Source organism: Rhopalosiphum padi, chromosome 2 (assembly GCF_020882245.1).
Source record: "Rhopalosiphum padi isolate XX-2018 chromosome 2, ASM2088224v1, whole genome shotgun sequence".
Classification (NCBI taxonomy): domain Eukaryota; kingdom Metazoa; phylum Arthropoda; class Insecta; order Hemiptera; family Aphididae; genus Rhopalosiphum; species Rhopalosiphum padi.
The window spans coordinates 86,925,171-86,952,378 of record NC_083598.1 but is presented as its reverse complement, the minus strand read 5'-3'; the positions used below and the strand labels follow the sequence as shown (position 1 = coordinate 86,952,378).

At 34.4% G+C, this 27,208-nt stretch overlaps 1 protein-coding gene across 4 annotated transcripts in view; it reads left to right on the top strand.

The window, feature by feature from the left end:
- The window catches only part of LOC132923374 (puratrophin-1-like), a 162,607-nt gene extending 136,134 nt beyond the window's left edge, over positions 1-26,473 (top strand). For all 4 annotated transcript variants that reach the window (XM_060987341.1, XM_060987342.1, XM_060987340.1 and 1 more), the window contains 10 exons: positions 19,706-19,882; positions 20,227-20,403; positions 20,499-20,809; positions 21,504-21,653; positions 21,736-21,985; positions 22,155-22,244; positions 22,352-22,708; positions 22,861-23,074; positions 23,249-23,365; positions 24,017-26,473. In XM_060987341.1, the coding sequence (XP_060843324.1) occupies positions 19,706-19,882; positions 20,227-20,403; positions 20,499-20,809; positions 21,504-21,653; positions 21,736-21,985; positions 22,155-22,244; positions 22,352-22,708; positions 22,861-23,074; positions 23,249-23,365; positions 24,017-24,450 (2,277 nt within the window). In that variant the 3' untranslated portion in view covers positions 24,451-26,473. The remainder of the gene's footprint in view (positions 1-19,705; positions 19,883-20,226; positions 20,404-20,498; positions 20,810-21,503; positions 21,654-21,735; positions 21,986-22,154; positions 22,245-22,351; positions 22,709-22,860; positions 23,075-23,248; positions 23,366-24,016) is intronic.
- The last annotated feature ends 735 nt before the right edge of the window (positions 26,474-27,208 follow it).

Genomic DNA, 27,208 nt, shown 5'->3' with positions numbered 1-27,208 from the left:
TACTACCATTTACGTACCTATCTATATAACATAATAATTATTAATTATATGATGTTTAACCGGCAGCAGCACATTATGTGTATTGCAGCCCGATTTTCTATTACGCGTTGTATAAAAGTAAAACACCGTTTAGTACAACATACCGTACACGAAAAGTTTATAATGTCGATTAGGTAAATAAAAAATAGATCTTACTACATATTATTACGTTTTAAATTGCATTGTCTTGATGGGTTCGTGTCTGAAACCCATTATTGTTTTAAATCGCGAATAAAGTTAATTGCTTTTTTTTACATGGGTACACCTATACGGCATACCTACATAAATATTTAATATCGCGTATATTAATGATTTGTCAGAACAATACAGCCAACGCATTTTTCCGTTACGAGAAAAGACTGCACGGGCCCGCGAGGCCTTTGTTTTTTATAAAGAAGTCTATAGAATATTGTTATTGCGCCAATCAAGTAAAATAGTTGCGCCGAGATTATATATTAATTATTTCAATTTATTGCACTTTAAAGTAGTATCTTCTCGGCTTAACGATAAATAATAAAATCTAAGAGATAATATACTTTTTAGTCTATTTGGTTTAAAGTGTAATATTATTACAAATACCATTTTTTTTTGTTATTATTTTAGTTAGGTATCTTTATGTTTGTTTTTATATTTGTTTATCAAAGAATAGCATACTGCAGTATTAATAATATGACCTTCCTGAGTATAAAATTGTTTCAAAAACATTTATCGTTAAAAATAGTAAATTTTGTTTGAATTTACTTCAAAATGAGGATATTTTAATTTTCTTTTATTAGTAACTTAGCCACATATAACTATGTGAAACATACTTTACATATTACAAATAATATATATATATACGATGTGTATGTTTTGTCCGTTTAAACAATAGTATAGGTAGTTCTATTGATTGTTTGGTAAAATAGAATTTTCAAAAAAATGTTATGCATTATGTTACTTATTTGTTGTCACAAATCCACATATTCATTCATCCGTATCTTTTCAAACATTGTTATTTCTAATTTATAGAAACGCTAAATTATTGTAACAAGCTATTATACGCACAGTTGAGGAATCGAGAAAATTTTCTTAGTTAGTATTTTACTGGTTATCTGTATAATTTTATAATTGTGGCCATAAAATATTTTAACAGTATTTATAATATTATATTATATGGTAATAATTGTGCATAGGATGACAATAAAAAAAAATTCATTTTTAATCAGTTGATTCGTGTAAGTAAAATCCAATTTAAAACATCTTGAATAATAATCGTATAATTATTATAATTTACAAACCGTATCAGCTATATAATAATAAATTGTATAATTAATAAGTATTAAGCAACTAGACAGATAACATATTATTACTGTTAGCCGCCTTCTCTCGATTAAGATACATATTTTGAAGTATATTAAACTAATAATTTTTTTTTTCAAATACGGCTACTCCCATAAATATTAGTAGGATGTAGAACAAATCGTGGCGTAGTCATGCTGAATTTTTTAATTTACCCATATATTCTGTTTATTTGTAATGCCGCGAACATAATTTTGAGGTTACATTATTGTGTCCAGTTATTTTTATATTAAATTATGCGCATAGTTGAAATAATGTGTTAGTTTAAATAATATATTATTTTTTTGCCGTCAGTTATGTTTACTGAGAGTGGAACACTCAAACGTATTATTACTTAATTTGATATTTGATAATAATTATTTATTATAGCGAGTTTAAAAAACTAGTTGGTACTTGATTTAATGTATTTAATGTATTTAAATCCTGAAACATGATCTACTAACTTTTTTTCGATTTAAAATAAAAATTAATTTATTGATAAATTGATCGATGTTTACACTGTACGCATTATATATTCCAGATACCTAATAAATAATTCAATATTTGGTATACATTTAAAATATACTACAAGAACCTGAAATGAATGTGTTCTGCCGTTGCATACTTCCTATACATATATATATATATATATATATATATATATATATATATATATAGCTCGAAAAACCCTACGAAACGAATCGTCAAGTCATCGTGTGTTCGATGTAGGTGACTATACTACAACAACTATGGTTTTCAACCGAGTGTTCTGCCGGTGTCCCGATTCATCTCGATGTTATTTTTTGCGGTCGTACATATATTATTATTACAACATGATATGGCATATTATTATGTATTTATACACACAGTGGACGACTACCATCGTTATACATCTGTGAATTGTGATGCAGACGATATATAGTACATTTTGACTTTTCGGAGCGAATATATATTATAGTTTAATGGTATACAATAATGCACTTTGCTACGTCGCGAAATCGTCGCGGTAACAACAGTATGGGTAGCCGTCGCCCGCGGGAGAGCATATCAATTCGATCCTACTTAATTATTTGACGGCCGCCGTCGCGTTAACGACGCGTACCGACGGACGTCCCGAAGTCAGAGCTTTGCACGCGCGCGCGATATAATATCATATTATTGTAATAATCGATCGTCGAGAACGACGATTGTTTCGTTTTTCAGCCCAACGGAGACGCGCGTCACCCCTCCCCGAAAACGATCGGATCAACGACTGAATCGCGGCGATCGGTAAACCGTTGTACTGATGTTTCGCGGGCGTGTGTATAATACGCGGCAATGGTATACCGCGAGTACCGCATCGCGTCGTCTTCAGAAGACTTCCAACGTTTGCATTGTTCGCGGGTTTTTTGACCTCGCGCCTCGATTTTATCGTCGGCGCGTAAGCCGCGTTGAAACGCGCGCCGTCTTCGCGGCAATCGTTTTTCACTCGAAAATCGATCGCCGAGGAAACCATCTCGTCCGCGCCGCCGCCGCCGTCGGTGTCGCCGTGTCGGTATCGGTGTCGTACACGACATCGCGTCATTATTGTTGTTATTATATACAATATACACGTATAGTATATTCTATCGAGAGCGATAAGAGCGGCCGATAAACGATTCCGCGGGGTTACACTATATATACGATTACTGCACCGGTGGAGTGTCTCGCCGCGCACCGGCGGTGGTGGCGGAATGGAACGAGATGGAAACAATAATAATAATAAACCCGGGCACGACCTTGCTCCGCGAGCGCGCGCGTTCCAAGTAGGAATGTTGCGTTGTCGTCGTCGTCGTCGTCGTCGTCTTCGCGCCGGGCGGTGGAGGTGGGGCGACGGACTGCGTTCGCGGGACGTGTATAGTTGCGGCGGCCGCGATCGCCGATCACCGATCAGTCCGGTTACCGCGCGGCGTCCGTTACCGTCGTCTGTTCGTTACCTCAGTCGTTACTATTATTCATAAATATTCTTGTTGTATAGCCGTCGTCGTCGTCGTTCGTCACCGTCGTCTCTGTGTCGCTATGCCGCCGCCGCCGTCGTCGTCGTTGTCGTGCGTCTCCGAGACAAATATTTGTCCGTTTCCGTAGTAATAGATTATCGTTGTCGGACATATAGCGCGATGTTGTCGCGCGACTCGTTCCGCGTGGACCGCAACCGGCGCGACGGCCCGTCGGCCGCAGAACGCGCGGTGGCCCTTCTGTCGGTGCGCGTGTACGACAGGCCCGACATGGACGTGCCCAACTATTACCCGGGCAGGCCGTCGTCGTCGTCGGCCGGCCGTCTGGCCGCGTCTTGTTCGTCCGCGTCCGCCTCGTCGGTCACCGGGCCCAGGCGAAACGCGGCCCACGTGCACAGGAGGGCGTGCGCCCGGCGGGGTGCCATGCGCAGGGCGTACTCCACGCCACCGTCCAAAGTACGTAGTGAACCGCACGATATTTTATCATTTTGTAGCTATTCGGGAATACGATATCTATTTCGCGCAGTATACTGTACGAGCATCGTCACCGTCGTCGTCGTCTCGTATTTGTATTAGAAGTATAATATTATTATGTAATATTATGACGTGTTTGATGACCGTCGTCGAAAAAATGTAAAAGAATGACATTCGGGTCACATATAACTCCATTTTTACATTTTATGCAAATATGTGGAGCCATAAATGAGTTTCAAGTTCTCGAAAATTATCACTACCCCTCTCCCCTTTCCGACAAACCCAAACAAGTTTGACTGATGTACAGAAAAAAAAAATACAAACGAGTTATATATATTGTGGTCGCATTTAGCTCTATATATTCCTGTGTTCGTTATTACGCAACGCAAACGCGAGTGTAGCCATGAATCAGTTCAAAGCTCTCAAAAGTAATCACTACCCCTCTCCGCTCATTTATACACACGCACAAGTTTGACTTGTGTACAGCAAGAGTAGTCGCCGCGAATTCAGATTGAATATTAAATCAAGGGTTGTCTTGTCCAACAGGTTATTTCGCGTACGTCAAAGATGAGATGACGATGTATATAGTTGAATCGTTAACACGTTTTTCTCCACGAGGAAAATAAATTCGCTCTATTCGATTTTTACACCCGGTAGTACACTAATTGATTCTAATGCGCGGCATGGTGGTATATAAAATTAATTATTAGTCGATTAGTCATCGCTTACTACGATTAATTTTCAATAGGATTTTGTTGTTAGGTCAGGTTCTCTATCAGTGTCCAACAAGTGTTCGGTCTGTCACTTTGGCGAATATCGACGCAATGCGTACCTTATAAGTACCCACGTAAAATGGCGTCGATTAGGGTAGGTGATACGGGTAACCACTGCAGTGACCTCGTTTAAAGGGATTACCTCCATCAGTGAATCGCGAGTTGTTGTACGCGAACCGCAACGATCGTGATTCGACATCGCGAAAGTTGATTATTATCGCTTATTCATTCGGTGGCTCGCTGCATGTGGCTATATCCGCGTGTGTGGGAGGACTTTGGGCGGATATCTGTTTTGCACACGTTATACAGCGGCGTACCTACGTGCAAATTAATAATTATTTGAATGTGATACTTGATTTTTCTTTTGTGCGCGTACCTACGAGCTAGCTTATACACGTCATCCCTTCCTACGCTGACATTCCTTAGCCCCAGGATTGGTTTTTTGTTCGATTTGCATAATATATGTACGAAAACCCGTGCGGGTAACGATTAACGAGCAACCGTGGTATTGCAGAAAATCCACAGGATCGAAGAATACAGAATTATAGCTAATAACATTACATAGAGTCACCGCGTTTTCTACATATTATACAGTCGTACAATAAAAAAGCAATATATAATAGACGCGATATGTACCACAAATAATAATATCGTCATCACGGTCTTCATCATCAACTCGCATAGGTATTATAAAACATAATATATTTTTATTCGGTGTTGACAAAAGTAAACAAGCGATATTTTGTTCTGTGGGCCGCACAGTATATCACGGTGCGGCGTGTAGTTTCTATTTTTCGCGTTTATTGTCTAAATATATAAAATAAATAATAATTTCACCGGCCTTACAATAATAACCATACACTGGGCGTTTTACCGTGTATATTATGTATCATATTATTATTGTTACCATCGTACGTACAGCGGGATACACGTGTAACGACATCGGAAACGTGAAATTATTTTTGTCAAAGCCTTAATACAAAAACGAACACAATATATTTTTTATATAATAAATATAATCCGTCATCCGATTAAAACGTAATTAACGACCAGCGGCAGCCTAGTTCTACTTAGAACGTTTATTATTATTATTCCATCCGAAAAGGGAAACTTATTTGAAACGATTTCGGAACCGCGAGTGCGTATACATGTATAATATATAAATATATTGCAGTAGCTGGTACCCTTGGATGCGTACCGTACTCTTTATGGGTACTGCTCCTTTTATTCGGTACGTATATATGTTATACAGCCATGTAGGTTTATGTGTTTGTTTGTAATAATAATTAATAGTACTTACCCGTTGACCCTATAACGGTCCAATTCTTCCATATCGGAAAACCGCGTGTCAGCGACGATGACGAGACGTCGGCCTTCGCTCCGAATGAGCCGTCGACTGATGGTCGATTTTTTCAATTTTTCGACTCCAATAAATCGACTGAATATGACATAATATTATTTTTTTTGATCCGTTTAATAACGCGTGTTGTAAATTCCGGCCGTTTGTACATATACAGTATACACATATATGTATACCTATATTATATAACGATGTGAAAAATTTGAACATTTTGTAAAATGCCTAAAATTTTAGGGCAATGTGAAAAATCATTTAAACATTTTCTTTATTGCTTGGCTATTTATAAAATGACGATTTATCGTGGGCAATATGAACTTACAAAAATACTCTTATAATATACTTACCTTTTTGTACAACTAAATTATACTGTTAAGTTGCGTAAAAATATTAAAGCAATCGAAACGACCATATTCGTGTATGATTTTCTATTTTAGGTAATACATAGGAATAGGCAATAGCGGTAGTGGTCACTGTTTTTGATGACCATCAACTATCAAGGTAATATATAGATCTATTTTTATGATCTTGACATTTCCTAATTTCCAAAATATGAATTATTTGTCTGTTATTACTGTCGTTCTGGTTACTTACCAACTTAGATAAATCAAATACTACACAAATAATCGAGTGTACAACTTCAAAAAATATGCACAAAGTATACAATAGTCTGGTCCTCTCTTTCTGATTCCTGACCGTCGCGTATACGTATATTTGTGTCTATTACTAAAATTAATCAACTACAATTAATTATGTGCATAACGAATAGAATATTGCTTAACATTATAAACGAAGTACAAATTGACAAGCATCAAAGCTGCAGCTGGATAACCTTATATATTGAAATGCCATGAAAATAATCCACATTTCAATAAGTAATAACAAAATATAAACCATTCTTTTTTAATATGTACATTAAAATCCACTAATTTAAGACCAATAAAAACTCAAAATATAACTTGATAATATTTTATATTTCCCACGCCGAACATGCTATTTTGGGCGTTCTATACATTTTTCTGGGCATTTTATAAAATTCACCGTTATCTACTGAGAAATAAGTCTTAGTATGTTTTTACATGTATAATATTATTATAATAGTGCCGCGACATAGAAATGAAAATCGATTGCGGTCGCACATCAGCCTTCGGATCGCCATTCGAAAAAATAAAAACAAATCGTTTCACAAACACTTGAATATTCCGTATACGGCGAATATGAGCGGGCGTTCGTCTACGCCCTTTTGGGTTACCAAACGTCCTTGTCCCGACCTGTGGTAGCGGCGGCGCTCCGAGGTGTCACGAACCCGTCGCCGCGACCGTTCGACCAGGCTCGCGATGCCTATATCCTCCGCACACTGGCAACGCGTAGCAATTTATAATATTGGTATATCTATCAGAGTTATATGGAAAAAAAAATGCGATAATATTATAATTTATACAATATAATAGGCATATATGTTTGCGCGCGTATTATAATAATATATTACAGCAAAACGATATTACAGTGGGAACGATGGCGGCTATTTGTCGACACGTTTATATAAAATCGCACGACCTGTTTTAATTTAGACCAGCGGTTCTCAACTTTTTTGTTTACGAAATCCTTAAGTTGCTAAAAAAATAATCAGTGGAGCTCAAAAAGCCAGAAACGTCGAACTTAAAACGAATAAAAATTATAAATCACGATGACCATTAGTCATTGATTATTAAGACACATAAGTTATGCGACATAACTAATGATATGATTAATTTGATTCAATTTGAATGTGTCTTCGCGGAGTCCCTTGAGTTTATACAACACGCAAACATTTTTGATTTAGGGCTCCTCGAAGTACAGTTTAAAATCACTGACATAGGCAGCATGTGCATAATTTATAGTCATATTTATTTATGACACTATGCGTAATAACGTATTATTATTGAGCATTTTTTTCTTTGTAAAATTCGATCACGATATTAAAAATTTGTCTGTGTTCGCTAATTTAGAAATATCTATCTATATATATATATATATATTATGTATGGCTATGTGTACTATAATGAAGCTGATTTTTTTTTTTGTCTACGCCGCTCTCGATTATATTGTATTGTCATTATTAATTAAGCCGATAATAATATTAAAAAAAAAACCTAATATTTGCCCATTCTCCGATCTCTATCAAATCGCATAATCCTATGATGTCGCACGCCCCACCTTTTCTAGTCGTTTCACGAAGCAACAAAATAATATAACGTTCTTATTACCCATTATTTCTTTTTCCTCGGTGTCATGGTTTGAAATCATAATAATAGCCTCCCTACTTGTGTATATTATACACACACACACAAACACATATTTACTTGGTTATATATGTATATATGTATATATAATAGTCAGCTGTCCACCACCGTCGTTGTCGTCGTCTGTTGTCAGACTTCTACTTATATAATATATATACGTATACAGCGGTACTGTATACGATATCATGCTCCGATAAAAATACAATATTATTATATTTCGTTAGAAAACGACGTTGGCTTTTTAAAAAACGTATTGTGTTCGTAACGTTCAATGCCGGGACGTGCATTGCGAATTTGTGTGTCTAAATGTATGAGAGACGTACGTATATATACGATACACATTATACCTGTAAGTACGTTTATTATGCGACACGATATGTAAAATTATTTCAGTTGTTAGACGTATAAATATTGAGCGAAAAAAAAATTATACAGTTTGGGTGTACACATTTTTCACCATACTTACCTAATCGAACGGTATATTCGGATTAAAATGTTACGATTGATTATTTTGTACAATACATATATGCGCGATATGAAAATGAAATGTTTTAAAATTGAAGAAAATTAGTGTATTTGAAAACTTTAGCTGCAAGCTTCGTTAAAAATATAAATAACCGTGATAAATAAGTACTAAATAAATTCGATTAATATAAATACCAATCAAATTATCGTATTCTGATGTAAATGTAATTGCAGGCACCACGTCTAAATTGTTTAATGTTTATTCCTATTCTCGGTATTAAATACATTCCGTACCTGGTGGCTTTTACTACCTATTGAACGGAATCGATTAACTTCTCGTCGATCGACTATTATAAATAGCTGGGTATATCGATTAATCCGTATTAATATTATTTTATGATACCTTTGCAGAAGAACTGTAATTCATCGGCTGCCGGGCGTTGAACGCAATGTTATTTTATGTTCAATTTGACGGTATAATAATTATATATTACACGAACCCAAGTGAGATGCGAGTACATATATTATTAGATTCACTTAACTATTGCGCGATATTCTCTCGCGGTCAATCCAACATCTCTATTTAGCGCTAAACCCGTATATCTATATTGATCTACGATGACGACATATTTAATAAACCGAAACCAATCAAAACTTATTACTTGTATAGGTGAGATGCAGTTTACCATTCGTCGGCGCGTCTTTCGTTATCTGCGCGTATACAACTTTTACCGTCGATAGTAATGTAGTATCTCGTCTGGAGGTTAGGTTGGATAAAAAAAAAATGTATCTTTAATTTATTTATTATTTGTACACAGATAAGATACGGTAATAACGCGAAACCTTGAAAAAAATTCTTTACCTATACAGAACATTATATGTAAGCAGGTAGTATAGTATAAACTCGTGCAAACTTTGTGTACACCACGCTATCGCAAGTCACATATCATGAAGTAAATAAAATAACATTATATTGTTTGTTTAATAAACAACAAAAACCCTGCATGTATTTTGAATTCTCTGGTTTTCCTATATTGAGCATAATATTATATACAATAGAGCGCTGCGGTTAGTGATTTTCAGTTTTTCTAGCGACTTTGCAGTCTTCAGCCCGCGGCCAGCCGCAGTACAACCGACCGATTCCATTCGATAGAAATCGCATAATTTATTATATTTAATTATAATAACGTTTACATATTATAGTTTATTGTGTACGATTCATGTGTGTAAATGTATATGTGTATATCACATATAATATTAGGCGTGTACTTTATCTGTTCACGGAGGAGTGATTTGGAAAGGATCCCACATTATATTATTATTATTATTATTATTATTATTATTATTATTATACACTGTCTTTCTGCAACGCTCATTATCAAGATGGTTCTACATACTATGTGTACTTTGCATACCGCAGGTCGCATAGAATCGTTTCATTTGGTTTTCGAAAACACGAGATACGCGTCCATCTATCTCGGTTTTGCGTGTGTGTGTGTGTGTGTGTGTGTGTGAAGAAGACCCGTGTTTTACTGCAGTTTGGCATCTCCGCGGTTCCATTTGTATTTAAGGCGCGGGACGCTCGTTATTCGTCGGCTGCTGGTATATATGTATCATATAATTATACATGTAAATAATATATAATAATGATATTATAATTTATAATACACATAGAGAAAAAAGACTAGAGTGGTATTAATATATTTATTTATACCTACGCGAATACGCTGCAATAATAATATATACTGCAGGTACAACGACGCTCAGCATCGGTGGTCCACGCACGCCTACGGTCCGCGCGCATATACATTCTGAACACCACGATGTCAGTGACCCTTCCGCGACCGTAGCTCGGATCTATAAACTCCTCGCATAATGCGATCGCTATACACCGAATGGTAATATGTGTTATCGTCAATGTCGTAAATTCAGACATTATTGAAAATTGCTAGTCAAATAATGTAATGCCTGGAGGGTACGTTAGTCATTATATAGGTACCTGTAGAGAACATATTGTATTTATGGCTTTGACTCGATAAGTCAGACAATGTTGTACTTTGATACATTGGCTAGTCGTTTTAACATTTCCGATTGTTGTGCAGACAATGTTATCTGTATTATTGAGTATTGAGTTTAGATTATTAGATTTTAGAAAGACGACGAGTGTCCAAATACACTGCTGCAGAGGATCCCATGTGTCGTGGGAGCTCAAGGACTCCAAATAAAATATATAATGTAATAATAATGATAATTATTATCATAGAAATCCTTCTGTAATTACAGTAATACGTCTGCAGGGCACACTATAAAATATTATATTATTATATCTAGAAATCATATTCGTTTCGATTGTTCCAACACAGTAGTCCGCAAACGCGACGGTAATGCAGCAACGTGATGTCCACCCGATTGATGCAAGTGAACGCGATGCAAATTCAGCAAAACCGACGTTTTTCAAGGGACGTTTTTTTTCGGTGTGACGCATTACACGCTTTTATAACGTATACCTAATTGTTCGCGGACACGGATGTATTAGGTATCGGTTTCATCCGCTGCAGTGAATCAAAACACGCCATGGCCGAAATGCGATCTCGAACACAGTAACACAGTAGCCCAACCGAATGAGTCGTGTCCGCGACATCGTTCACCTATATAATATCATTTTGTGTTGTTATATATGCGGTACCCGCGGTGGACGATTATCGCGATATAAGTACGTGTCCGAAAATTCGGCCTCGATTTTTGACGACCGCGGTCGCGTCCCGCGGCGGTGGCTCACACACACATATACAGTGTACGCGAGTGTAACGGTCCTTATATGGAGAGCAAAACAAACGACGACGACGACGGCGGCGGAGTCGACGACACACGCCGTACCTATATAATATATTATATTATACGTACACGCTCAGTGGGACGACGATGATAACGACGCGACAACAATGGCATACGGATACGACGACGACGAAGTGGTCTGAAGACGAACAGCGGCGAAATAATAATAATAATATTATATATATTATACCAGCGATAATAATGGCACATTTGGGACACACCTAGAAGATGTTCCTATATAATATAATGTAAACGGTTTTTTAGTATTCCGAGCGCAGCAGTAGGTTATGATATTACAATGTCCTATCTGCCCGTACGGAAAATTATAAATCGCGTCGCGGCCAGAACACAATAATATATAATATACGCTCGTGTTCCCGTTACGGGCGGCAGAATAGAGCCTATAACACGCCGTGTGCAGGTATTAACAATAATGATAATAATTTGAAAGTGGTGGAGGAGGGCGCTTACGATTTACACGGCGTGCGCGTTGGTACCCATCATGTATGACGTTCTCGTCGTCAGTCCACACTATACTTGGGATATTTCTAGTCCGGAGGTTTTCGGATTTTGGACACGTTTTTTTCTCGTTCTCGGCACATATAATAGCTGGCACACAACCTACCGCCGGTGTAGAACATTATACACGAGGAGTGTTCGTATATTATAGGTATACCTGCACACATCTATAATAATATACGAGTCGATTTCGTTTTTTTCCACTACATATATGATATATATATATATATATAATAGTGGCGCGGTGGTCGTCGTATGCCAAAAGCCTTAAGAGCGCCGCAGAAGTACATAATAATATTGTTATTGTGCAACAATTGTATCGATTATACGCACGACTATCATTATATTATTATTTAATGAATTACATATTAAACGGATATCGCGTTTCACATTCCGCACTAGAAAAATAGGAAACGCGCTTTCGGTTACAGTCGTCCGACTCGTCCGCGATGTCGATCGTAATTAATATCAATCGTTACGTCGAGCGTTAAATCCGGACTAATGCACGAACACTGAGTACTCTCCGGCGTACTGTTTTATATACCTATATATATACAATATATACATGTAACCATATAGGTATTACCGCCGTATATATATATATATTGTTGATTATAGGCACGGTGATAAGTGGTCCTTCTCATAGTTCTTGTAAAGACGTTGATGATGTACATAATATATTATATAATAGTGTATTAATATGTGTGCATACTGCTGCAGTCTCGTGGTCGCAAATCGCTGACATTGCGTAGATCCCAGTTGTTTCCTTTTATTTTTACTCGAGTAGTTCACACGGCTACAAAAAACACGGTCGTTGCAAATCATCTGTCAACGGAGATACTACGCGACAATGGTGAATGCGAGACAAAACGAACAAAAAAAAATGAAGATTCTTTCCGCCGAAACCATCGCGTAAACAAGACGGATAGCGACGGTCCGTGGCGATTCGTCAAACCCGACACCGCACTGGAGTGTGTGTGTATATTTTTTTTTATTATTATCATTATAACATTATACGAAGATTGTACAGGCATGATAGTATAAAACACTTCGTATACAATATTATGACTATGCGGTGTACCGGTCGACAAACCCATTCCGAATCATTTATTATTTTAAAATCGTAAAACTCTATAATAATTTAATATCTTGTTCTATGTATAGACCACGATGATGTATTGTAGGTACACGCACGACGGCCATCGACACGTCTTCATAAAATGTATACAGGTACATAAACAGTTGATATTAGAGTGCTGTGGCTGTGACCTGCGAGTAAAGCGCACAGTGTTTTTCAGACGAGTCGAGTCGCGTGGTATTTTAATTAGTATTTGACCCTTATCCCTGAGGAATCATCGTTGACCCAATTGAGTTCTAATTCGAGTCGAGTTGTTTAACGAGAGCACATAGCTATGGTCGCTTGTATTTTATAATGCGGTAGGGAGCATGTATTTAAATACCTATCGATCATTCTGGTAGTCCGGTTTTTTGGCATTAGATCAACAAGGTAATCCGATTCAAAAGGACTGATTAACGGTTTAAATATAAAATAATCACCATTCACCGATTGGATACTGCGGTCAATTTAAAAATTAACACTTTTTTCTGTGTAATAATAATTACTGTGTCCACTTAAAAAAAAAAAAATGCAGTTCTCCGCGCTCACCAGATCCAATACAACAGTATCAGCAACAATCAAAATTTTTCTACTTAATTTTTTTTACAAATCAAATATACTTGTACAATGTACATTTAAAATTCACCTATTTTATAGGTATAGAATATAGATACATAATATAAAAAAAAATGTCGTTGAAATGATGTTGGCATCGTTTAATATAACCATCGATTACTTTAAAAAGCTTTGATCTTTTTACGAGTCTAATGCACAGTATCGGTTATTCTAAGCCGCACACGTGCAAAATAAAATCCATCGTGCTCGATAATGATAATGGAATTTTTATCGGTCAGTAAACAAATAGTACACTTAGACGTTTCGGCGAAAAGACCAAACGCGTACACAGTGGTTCGCCACAACACGTCATGATGAATTTACGAGCGCCTAAACATTTATATAATTAAATACTATACCGGTGGTCGCGATGTAATAATAATAACAAATAAAAAAAAATAAAATAAAAAACTCCGTCGTCTCGGTTGCAGCGTCAATGCGCAGTGTTTTCGTCGGTCCAAACGGATTCGGTCCATTGGATCGATTTTTTGATTTTTCGGGGTTTTTTTGTTTTTTGTTTGCTAAGTTTGCTTTGTTTTTTAATTTTAGAATATATTTATTCGTGTGCCGTCATTAATTTATTTAGATAAAAGTTAGATCGTTGCGCGTGTTCCAACACAATAATAATTATTAATATTGAATATTTTAATGTTTTGTTCATATAATAAAAATATAATAAATCGTCGTCGGTCAAGTTCTGTCGTGCAGTGCTTACGAATTTTCACGGGATAGAGTAAAGTATAATACACGTTTGTGATAACTCGAAAAACCTGAAAAGTGACCAGATAATATTGTATTATCACGGAATATATTCTGATATTATAATAATATAATATCGCACGTCAAAACGTTATTGCGGGCAAGGCGTCGTCCGACAGCATGGCATAATATAATAATATAAACACTCGGGTAAGAGTAGAATACAACTATACACGCGTAAATACGCTTACCCGTAATATACGTAACAGGCGCATTGTAAACGTACAATATTGCATATTATAAGTACTTAAATACGATAAAATTCCGCGGGCCATCGATGCAATAAACATAATATCGTATATAGGTATTTTAATATGGTACATTTGCCCGCAGCTCGCCTGCCAATCTACCACCTACTTAATGCTTTACGGCGCGCCGCTCGTGACCACATTTGAATTTGTCCGGTCCGGTCTCCGTCCGCGGTGCCCCGAACTATTTTATTACATATTTTTATTCGTAGGTATCTATCATACGTGCGCGTTCAGTTGCCAGAGTAGGTATAAACATATATAATGCAACACGAATGTATAATGTAGAAAAATATAATATATACGTGTGAGCCGCGCGATGACCTTAATAACGCCTAAAGCCGATGCTGCTGCACCGTACCCATATATACACGTATATAATAATATAATATATATATATATATAATGTCCGAATGTGTGTTTTGAAACACCACTGTCCGCGTACATTTCATTAATCGACTCGCGTGTATACACGGGATAATAATATCAACATATTATATTATATTATGTGTATGGAAACAGTACAAACCGGTATAATAATATACGTAGGCATACGATACACTTATTATTATTATTATTATTATTACATTGTGTATTTGTGTTACACATGTGTACGATATAATGACATGATACCTACGATAATATGGCGTGCATTCGTTAAATAAAATATAATATTTTAATAATAATATCGTGTGTCGTCCGTATGATGATTTCGCCCTGCTGCTGTCGACGCGCAATTATTATATCGGATTCACGGGCACGCTCGCGCCTTTCGTTTATACTCGTCGTTGTCGTGTATTCAATTTAAACGGTATTGTAATCGGTAGGTATGAGATGAATTTTACGACAATGATGATTATTATTTATTATAATCCCGTATACATTATCGCTATCTATGGTTTTTATCGAAAAAACATCGAAACGTGGTCGACTATAATATACGACAGCCGCACATCGTGTATAATATACGTAACATAATAGTGTGTGATGATGTTTCGACGTCTATTGTATGTGCCTATATTATATTATACAATTACGCGAACCCTTTCCGCGGGACACGCTTACGTTTATTCATTCATATCTAAAAAGAGCCGGTCGTTAACCCACACATTCTAATCGACATAATCTCATAACGAGAGAAAAAAATTTCTTAATCGTTTTTTTTTCCATCATTATTATTATTATGATTATCACTATTTGTTAGCTTCGAACCGATATATAATACGAGCATACCAATTAGTAATTATTCCAGCTGATACGTATATGGTTTAATGTAACCAAATGACAATCGCCGAAGATCCATTTATTCACCCGCCTTTTTGCTTTCACTATACTCCGTTATGATGACGAAACTCATATAGTTAACACAATTAATGTAACTTCGTACGAATCAGCCTTCGGGTCTAAATTAGAATATTAAAAAAAAAAAATTGTATAACTATGTTATTGTACGTCAAATATATATATTTTTTGTTTTAAATTTGTAAAATAATCTGTTGGATTTTTAAAATTTAAATTGACTATTTAAATCTCGTTACAATAAATGCTCATACCTAGTAAAAAATATTTTAATCTATAAAAATAAATAAGTTAGGTACGGCAGTTAGTAGATCTTTACTAAGGTCTGTAAATTTAGTAGAAAAGGTTAAAGTTAATTTGTGGGCTTCAAACAGATAGATGCTTATTTAATTCTTTGAAATTAATTTTATTATGATTGTCGTATGTTAGGTTATAGACTTAAATATTTTATAGTTCAAGATTATACAAACAACCATTTATTTAAAGAATTAATGAGAACTTAATAGTCTTATTCTTATGTTAATTCATACACGTTTAATATTTAGTATAGTGATTTAAATTGCTTTGATCTATATTATGAAATAAATTAGTGATAACTAAAAAAATCGATTTCATATTCATCGTATTTACCATGCAATAATAATATGATATAGTGCAATACTATTAATTATTGTACATTTGCCAATGAAATATGAAAATATAAAAATAATAGTATCATCATAATTTTTTAAATTTAACAACACATCATCACACGCCCTTTTGTTTAAACCGAATATTTTCCTAGGAAATATATATATTACATATTATAAATATTTTAATTTGAAAAAAAGACCAACTTAGTCAAAAAAATATAGTCACAATATTCACCACCAAAAGCCTCTATTTTTGATCTCAACTTAAATTTTGCTTAAAACCAATTCAAATTAAAAGGAGTACTTACTATAAATAAATAATTTTAATTTTTAAATTTGATAATCATTAAAAATAATTTATCACATATATAAGAAGATAAAACAATTTGAAATATAAAATTTTACTCCCAAACAATTTGATACTTTAAGATAACAAATTTTGCTCAGAGAGCCCACATAAATAAATTAATGTTTTGATCAACCATATTCGGTTTAATTTAAATTCGCCTACATCTAAAAGTATCAAAATCGAAGAATCAGGCCCAGCGGGTTCATAATGTGTTTCTTCCTACACAAACACCCAATAAGATATTTTTGGCCGACGCGATTCGCATATTCCAATCTTTACATGCGTTGGTCTCATTTTATATTAAAAAAGAAATACGTTTCAATTAAACAGGCTCATTTAATCGTAATATCATCAGGTTCAAAATATAAAAATAAGTCCACTCAACGTTCCACTTTTTTCCCTGTACAGACCTTCTATAGATAAATATTTTAATCCGTGAGTATTCTATAGTAACTCCAAAATAATTTTAATATCATTAAATGTATTCATAAATACTTATTACCTATGTAAATCCCTAGAAAATATGTATATTTAAATAGGTATCTCAAAAACGAATTGGTATGTTTTACACGTGTAAAATTCTATAAAATATGCACGTTTGCGAAATATTGAACTGGTCTACTGTTCTAAGTAAATACAATTCATCGCTGTTAAACTATTATTAACCTCTGAATTATTCACAGGGTAAATATAATTTAAATAAGATGTTGTATTAGTTTATTCACACGACCCAAATCTACATGAATATTGTTTGATTTTTTTCTCGCGTATGTCTATCATTACTGCAACTTATAAAATGATACAAAAATATCATTCATTAGTATACTAAATAATGATGCGGTATACACTATAATTTTATCACATTATATACTTTAATTAAAGACATTTTTATTCTATAGTTCTTGACTTGTATTTAAATTAAAGCTACAATATGTGTAAGTTTCTAAATAACCTAATTACAAAATTGTTTGACATGGTATATATTATACATACTCGAACCTGGGGCCACACATGGATAATTTCCAACTAAGCCGTAGTTAAATATTTTGCTGAGTAACGTTTTTAGAGCACTGTACTTAAATGTGCGCACTTTGCAAAATAGAATTGATTAATTGATCTTTTGTGTGTACCTGCATTGTATAAAAAAAATGTGAATTTTTGTTTTCGTCATTGTCGTACATACTAAAACGTATTTTAAGCAAACAGTATTTAATGTTTAACACATTTAACTATTAATACATTTCAAAAACGACTTAATCTATTTTTTATGTAGGCACCGGGAAGTATGTTTATAAAGTTAGCACCCGCATTTTTTCCAATTTACAGTAGATAAATGAGCTGTATTTCGTAAGCGATTGTAAGCTGATTGTCTGGTATGAAATCAAAGTTTATGAGTCCAAAACCGATAATAATTTTAGTATTTAGAGTTGCGTTTTTTACACATAACTTGTATTTATCATCACCATTCACATCCACCAGACCGGTTGACAAAATAATAATCTTGTTCGGTCTCTGGAACTTTTAGCTTTATTTGTGAGCTTCGTGATTGCTGTAGCAGTAAACATATCGCATAAAGTCAGCCTCGTTCCATCTTCAGTTAAAATATTTTGTACAAAATTACTATAGTACTTTAGTATTATTGTTGGAAATTTGACTTGTACTGCAGGTCTGACGGTGGCTTATGTTATTTTCTTAGTTGTAAAAAAAAATTAAACATAGGCATTATATTTAATATATAGGTATTTATAGGTATCAATAAAGAATATTATGTACAAGAACATATACAGCGTTGTCAGTCATTTTTTTTTTCAATTTAATAACTTGGATTTTTGATAAATTAACTATCATAGCACAATATAAGGTTTCTATTTACTCTATTGTTCATTTAACCAAGTATTATAATTATTATTGCGAAAGGCGATTGTTGAATTTTCTGGCTTTGTACATTTTCACAAGACGTATTTTTGAGAAAAATGTTCAGCCTTGTTGAAATAATTTCATCACATTTGTGTTTTAACAAACAATAAAAACAATTTTTAAAACATACTCTCAAATATTTTATTTAGTGTTACAACCAATATGTATGACATGCATGTTATTAAAACATTGTATGTTTACGTCATATTATTATATGAAGATACATATTACATTTTTTATTTAATTTTTTTTATTGATAATTAATCATTATTATTATCAAATATCATTTGTTAATAATACATACAAATTATATTTTTTGTCATTTCTAAAACACTAAATTTACATTATGACGTATTTGAAGTAATTTGTAATATACCGATGGATGTTTGTGTAAATAATTGTATTTTATTGTTAAATGTTTCTTTACGGAAACGTACACAGAATTACATAGCTAATTATGTATTTTATGTAAAATATGGTTTCATATTATCGACGAATATTCTTCAATCACTAATATACTTAGAATTTATGAATAATGTAAATAATTTCTTCGGGTATTGATTAAACGTTAAGTTGCTTGGGAATAACCATACTATATTGCATCTAAAAATAAAACTACATGTAATGCAGCTAATTAGTTTTTTAAAAAATGTATCAATGTGTATTATTTTAGTAGGTAATGTAATAATGTCTAAATACACTTTTTATTTAAAATTTCTTATTTTATTTTTACAGCAAAATCTCGATAAAGCCGGAGATTTGTTGGAAGAAGCAGGTCAATGCAGCAATGGCACCAGTCTAAAAGATCTGGCAAAATCTTTAAAGCAGCATCTTAGAGGTTTTAGTGATCGACTAGAAGAGACTCGTGAAAGACTCGAAGATACATCACGCTGTTTTTACTTACTCGATAAGGTATATGACTATATTCTTATGTGTTTAATTTTAGAATTATACAAGTGATTCTAAAATAAAATGAGTATTGAGGAATAATTATAATTAAAAAAATTGAATGGGCTATGATTATAACCTATTTGAAATTGAATTTGAGATAAATAAAAGATCAACGAAGTTACTATACAAAATTTAGGCATTAAAATGTAGTAGGAATTAGACAAAAGAATTAACGGGATTTTCAGTATAAATTGATAGTAAAATTTAAAAGGGTTATCTGCGTGAATCAATTTAGAAATAATTTATATTATTATAATACGTTAAATTTAAAACAAAAATACTGATTTTGTATATTATTTTAACAGGCTTACGATTGGGCTTTAGAATGTATGAAGTACATATCTGAAAAGCACGACACACGTAACGTCAAAGAACTGCGAAGATACTTAATGGCACATCCGTCTCCCACTGCTCAACACTTCTCGGAGATGATGATGTTGGCCAACAAGCTCAACAATGATAAACTAATCAAACAGTGCAAGGTAATGACTATCGTTTCCCTTTTGTTATTGTTTTCATAACATACTCTTACAAAAAGTATTTTGAAATACTAATGGTGTTTAATTTTTGAAAACAGGTGGCCATGGTAAGATGCGAAGAGACCAACGACCAACTGAAGCACCTGTTGGGTCCGGAAACATTCCCGACTAGTACTCCCTTGCCACCCAGAAGGACGTCCGCACCGGAGCACCATGCAACAAATGGTAACTCAACGGCGGACAACCACCATTGTGGCTGGGTAGGCGCTACGGAGGAAAACTTTTATTGCGAGACAGACCGGCTCGCGCTCAGTCATATCCCGTCTGCCAATTGGACTTACAATGATGAAGAAGACGAGGAAAAACTGAGCTGCTCTCATACGACTGAAGGGAGTGATGAAAATAAGAGGTAATTATTGTAAAATATAAATTTACGCTTATGGTGACCAAAAAAAAGGTAGTCAAAAATTAGTATATTTCAACATTTAAAATAATGCTATATATATTTTTTTAAATATACGGTTTAAAAAATATTATGACTAGGATTAAGGACTTAATTCTAGAATTTATAGGTTTTATTTTAAATAGTATAACAAATATTAGGGTTAAATAAAATTACAATTTATGATACTATAAGAAACTAAAAGAAGTTTCTAAGCACATAAAAACATGAGTTTATGACTATTAGGTATGGTAGAATATTCATATTTTATTATATTCATTATACGTATCATTTGAAATTAAAATTTAAAATGTGTTAATGTGTATAAAATGTTGTCTATGCAGTGAATATAATTCAAAGAATAATTTGCTATATTATAGTGTCGTTGGATTCGTGACTCATCCCATGAGATAATAGCAACGCAAAACACTTGTTTATGATAAATTAATAACAAAATTTAAATATTTTATTTTTTTTGTAACGTGTTGTACTTTCGTTACACAAATTAAAGACCGTCATGTGCTTATTTCGTTAAACTATTAAAAGAAAAATATATTTTTTTTAAGAAAACCAAACTTTTTGACATTTTTTTCTATACAATTTCAATTTTAACTGACACTTGACAATTTTAAATAATAATATATTCTTTGTATGTATGCAGTAATGAAGAAAGCGACGACACTAATTGTCCCGATCTCGGTTGCAGCAAAAATCAAAGTCTACCGCCTTTGTCCGTCAACAGTCATCTGCACCACATGTCTAACCTACAGTTGAATATGGATTGCGGCACGCAAACACTTAAGTTACAAAAGTGAGTACCGGTTGTGTATAAATATTTGAATAGCGCGCGGTAAACTAAACGAAACTAAACGGTAATGTTGTGGCCTTTGCAGAACCGTAAAGCTGATCATGAGAGAAATGATACAGACAGAGCGGGATTATGTCAAGTCACTGGAATACGTGATAGAGAACTACGTTCCGATGTTGCTCAATGAAGATATACCACAAGCCCTGCGTGGCCAGCGCAACGTCATTTTCGGTAACATCGAGAAGATCTACGAGTTTCACAGCCAACACTTCCTTAAGGAGCTGGAGAGACACGAAAACTGCCCATTGCAAGTGGGAGAATCTTTTCTAAAACACGTAAGTACACTATATATATATACACTATACATATATTGCTATTTATATTATCCGAATCCGATACTGTTACTACTGTATGCAAGTATTGCAATATTGCAATATGTATCCTCTCCTCGAAAAAAATTAATGATTTTTAATATTAATCGTGTTATTTTTTTTTTTCGTACAGGAAAAGAAATTTTACTTGTACGCACTATACAACAAGAACAAACCGAATTCGGATTCGCTGATGTCTGAGTATGGTTCTGCATTCTTTAAGGTTAGTGTGTGGTAATTTTACTATTTTTTCGTCAATATTTTTGACGAATGGTAGTAGTTTTTGTATATTATTATATTCGTACTTATGGTATAATTAATGCATTACAGGCAAAACAATTAGAACTCCGCGACCGAATGGACTTGGCCAGTTACTTGTTGAAGCCTGTGCAGAGAATGGGCAAGTATGCGCTGCTGTTACAGCAGCTCATGAAAATGGCTAAAGGTGACACAGAACACCTCCGGCTTGCCGAGAACATGGTCAGGTTCCAGTTGCGACACGGCAACGATCTGCTGGCCATGGACTCGCTCCGGGAGTGCGATGTCAACCTGAAAGAGCAAGGCCGACTTTTGCGGCAGAACGAGTTCCTCGTGTGGCAGGGCAAAGGCAAGAAGTGCCTGCGACAGGTATTCCTGTTCGAGGAGCTCATACTGTTTAGCAAGGCTAGACGATTCCCCGACCAAACGGTGAGTGTTCGCGATCGCGGATAACGTCAAACGACGCACGTGGCCGCCTTTATATTCGAGTGGCTACGTGGTACATGGTTATAACTGGCCCGTTGCCTTATATAATAAACGAACAGTTATTTCATACGTGTTTTTTTTTTTTACTGTCACAGAATCTGGACTTGTACGTGTACAAGAACAGTATAAAAACCAGTGACATCGGGTTCACCGCCAAAGTCGGTGACAGCAACACGAAATTCGAAATATGGTTCCGAAAACGCAAGCCGGGCGACACGTACACGTTGGTGTCCATGTCCGAAGATATCAAACAGTCGTGGACCGATGAGTTATCCAACTTGCTGTGGAAACAGGCGCTACGAAACAGAGGTACGTACCGGAACTTGGAATAAGAGTGATGTCGGTCGGTTTACGTTGTATTTTTTTTGTGTACAATGTATATAATAATATGATGGCGATGATTACAAATCATTACCGTCGAATACCGCCCGCACCGATATCGGTCAATACAATAATATGCTCACAAATTGTTATTCATTGCAGAGGTTAGGCTGGCGGAAATGTCTTCTATGGGAATTGGCAACAAACCCTGTTTGGACATCCGGCCGAGTGCGGATCAAATCAACGATCGATCCATCACGTTCGCGCAGCTCAGTAAAAGTGAGTGCGACTGTGTTTAGTAACTATTTTAAGCCGCGGCCTATTCGTAAATGATTAATATACGCGTCAGCTATACCGAACGAGGTTTTCTTCGGAATACGAATGGTTTAATTCTAAAATCAAACCGTTTTTTCGAACGTCCTACTCCGTGGCCCCCTTATTATTATTATTATTATTAAATTAAATAAAACCGTTTTTATGATCTGTGCGCGCCAACAATACAGCGAATAAAAATGTATGCGATTGTAAGCATTATCCATTAGGACTACCGAATTTACCGTTCTAAATAAAAGTCGAATAGTATGATTTATTTGATTATTCGAATAATAAATCTATACTTTATGATAAAAAAAAAGTGAAAATTTCGGGACATAAGAGAAAAAACGTTATACACCAGCTGCACGTCATGACTGCACTGTGTACCTATACGAATAAGCTAAATTTTCGAATCGATATGTAAAGATAAAGCTGTCTGCGAGTCTGACTCCTTTCGAAAAATCGTGACCTATCACCTTTCTCGAAATAAACGGTTCATATCATACGCGCGTAACAGTGCCCAACCCGTTATTATAATACTTTCGGTCGAAACCGCTGCGCTGCAAGTGTACACACCGAGCACCGACGCTAAACCGCTCGTTTCGTTTTTTTCAGCTGCCCCACGGTTCCGGAACTCGATAGTGGCGTTGCCCTCGGACCTGGACTCGATCGCCAAGCGGCCGCACTCGATCATATCGGTGAGCAGCAGCAGCGCGGGCAGCAGCAACAGCAGCAGCGGCAGCAGCAGCAGCGGCGCGAGCTGTCGGAGTAGCGAGGGCGCCCGGCAGACCAGTCAGTGTTCCAGCCAGTCGACCGAGAGCGGTATCGTGGCCGACTGGTACAGCCGGAACAGCCACTCGGGCAGCGTCGCGTCGGACACGCTCGTCCGGTCGCCGGCCGCCGCCGCCGCCAACAACAATAACAACAACAACAACAACAGCAAGGGATCGACGGCAAAGTCATCGTCGTCGGGCACCGCGACCGCTGCCGCCGCGTCGGACTCGACGGCCGCCGCCGCCTCCACCGCGCGGCTATCGGTCAAACTGTAGACGGGCCGCCAGACAGACAGACGAGACAGACAAGACAGACACTCGCTATATAATACTATTATATAGATTTTTTATTTTAATCGTATTCCCAAAGGAAATCAATAGTTACCGGATCAATCCACATCATTTTTTTTTGTTTCGTCTTCGCCTATATATATATATATATTATACTCTCGTAGAGACGCCCTGCGAGACACTCCGTTGTTGTTATTATTTTTATTTTAGTTTTTTATCTTTAACAAAAAAAAAAAAAACGATTTGAATTCATTTTCTATAATGTATCGCATCGTTCGCACCGTTATGACGACGACTGCGCGACGACGATGACGATGATATAGTCTATAGTTATTTACACGTAGATACGTACCTTTGATTGTTTAAGGTTTATTTAAGATAAATATTTATTGTTATTATTATTATTATTATTATTACGATTATTGTATAATCGGTGCGGACGTGCGTACCGGACGAGACGAATGTTTTGGGTCGTCCGGTACACGGACTGTGTACTGTGTAATAGTTATATTTTATGTGTTGAGAGATAATCTAGACCACGGCGCCTAATATTATTATTATTATTATTATATATTTTCTATTAGATATATATCTATAAATTTATATATATATGCATACATAATAGTATGTATAAATTTATAGATATATATGTATACTCAAAAATAGATCTCCTTCGACTTTCTTACTTGAATCTATCCTCAGAGAATAAACAATGTGTGTTTTACTTAAATTTTCAAATTATTATTATTACATCAAAATTGTATTTGTTGCTCAAATTTAATACAAATCGTAATTACAAATATCACCGATTTTTCAAACAGTTTTAAAAAATAATCTAATTTGCATGTGTGTATGTTTAATTATATATATATATATATTATGAACAATTAGTAGCATATTTAGACTATTTAAAACTTAAACGTAAATTGTTTTAAATATAAACTGTTCTTTTTTTTTAAAAAAAAAAAAAAATTGTAATGAGGAATTCGGAAGGTATTTGGTATTCATTTATTTTTCCTAGTAAAATATAGATGATGATCTTTTCGGACGCCTAACTTCAGCGTTAAAATTTAACGGTTTATATTTAAAATGTTTTCATTTAAGGAATATGAATGTTTGTTGTGCATTTCTTTTTAGTTTTGTATATTATAATATTAAACTATCATATGATAGTAATATATCTAAATAGTACCTATTTAATAACCTATTTATTTATTTATTTCTTATTAATTCGACAATTAATGACAAAAACAAAGTTTTCACGTGTAAAATAATACAATTTGTTTTGAAAAAGAGCTGCACTCGATTATTATAAGATATTATATTGCATATTATAAGCATGTACTTATTAGTATAATATTGTAGTGAGTACTAAAAAAAAATGTTTTCAATAATTTTTATTTGTGAATTTTTTTCTTTGTCTTTTTTTTTTATTCGTAGCCTATTTAAAAGTATTGAAGTAAGTTTGAATGATTTTACTCATAAATGTAATTTTAATAATCATAATTTTTGTTAGGCGTATTACAGAACTGATTTTACAGGGTGTCATTTTCGGCATTATAGAAATGCCGGCATTAAATTTGTCTATTAAAAATAAATTCTAATTTAAAAAAAATATATGAATAATATGTTATGTTAATGTGATGTTGAACGTGCCTTAATCACCCAAATATAATTAATAAAGACTTAAACACGTGTGTCTGAATTTAATGGTAGTTTTACTTATTATTTTAGTATTATTTTTTACTTCATAATATTTTATAAAATAATAAAATAATGACGACATCCAACGTGTTTTCTATCATTATGATTATTATTATTGTATTTGTACCAAAACCTAACACTAAGCTTTGTATTTATAATTATATAGATAACTATTCTAAGTTTAGATTGTAAAGTTCCAGTTTCAATCAAAATCAATTATACATTTTTTTTTTTTTTTTATAATATTGTTTTGAAATTATAATTTTTTATAATACAAATAAATCATTTTGTTTTAACTTTTGAATTTGTTTATATTTTATTTCTTCTTGGTCATTGTATGATATTATTATATTGCATTTATAATGGTACACTTGTCACACACTACATCAAATTCCCGTACATTATATTAAGAAAAATAATGATTTTAACATAATTTATACTACGACTTGAATCGTCGTATCAAGACAGTGACAACCAATAAAATATAAATAATTTAATGTTTTTCCGTGCAGCAGAGAAAATATCACAAATGTCTTTAGTGTTTATTGAATAGGTAACTACTCTGGTACAAATATAAATATTTTGTGTTTATCTATCTTCGAGTATTTAGTAAGTTTAGTATTATTTTATGCTCAACCCCGACGTCGTTAGGTCGTTTGTACTCTATAGCACTGTGCCTCTATACTTGCAAATAGATGGTACAATATGATTATATTATGTTTTATTTTTTAAACATTTTATCCTGCGATTTTTTTTTAATAGTTTTAGTATTAAGTATTTAATAGTATACTTAATAGTACTACTTAATAGTATTAAGTAGTATATATTATCTAAGAACATAATATTGTTAATCAACTATTTTTTGAATTCTGATCAGAATGATGAATGGATTGATTTTACAATGATGTATTGTGGTATGTATGAACGATAAGTAAATTAAAAAATACTTCAATGTTTTTTTAACTAATGTTCAATTTTGAAAGTTGTTTTTCATGGGAAATTAGATATAATTTGTATTTTAAGAAGGTCAAATTAAAAA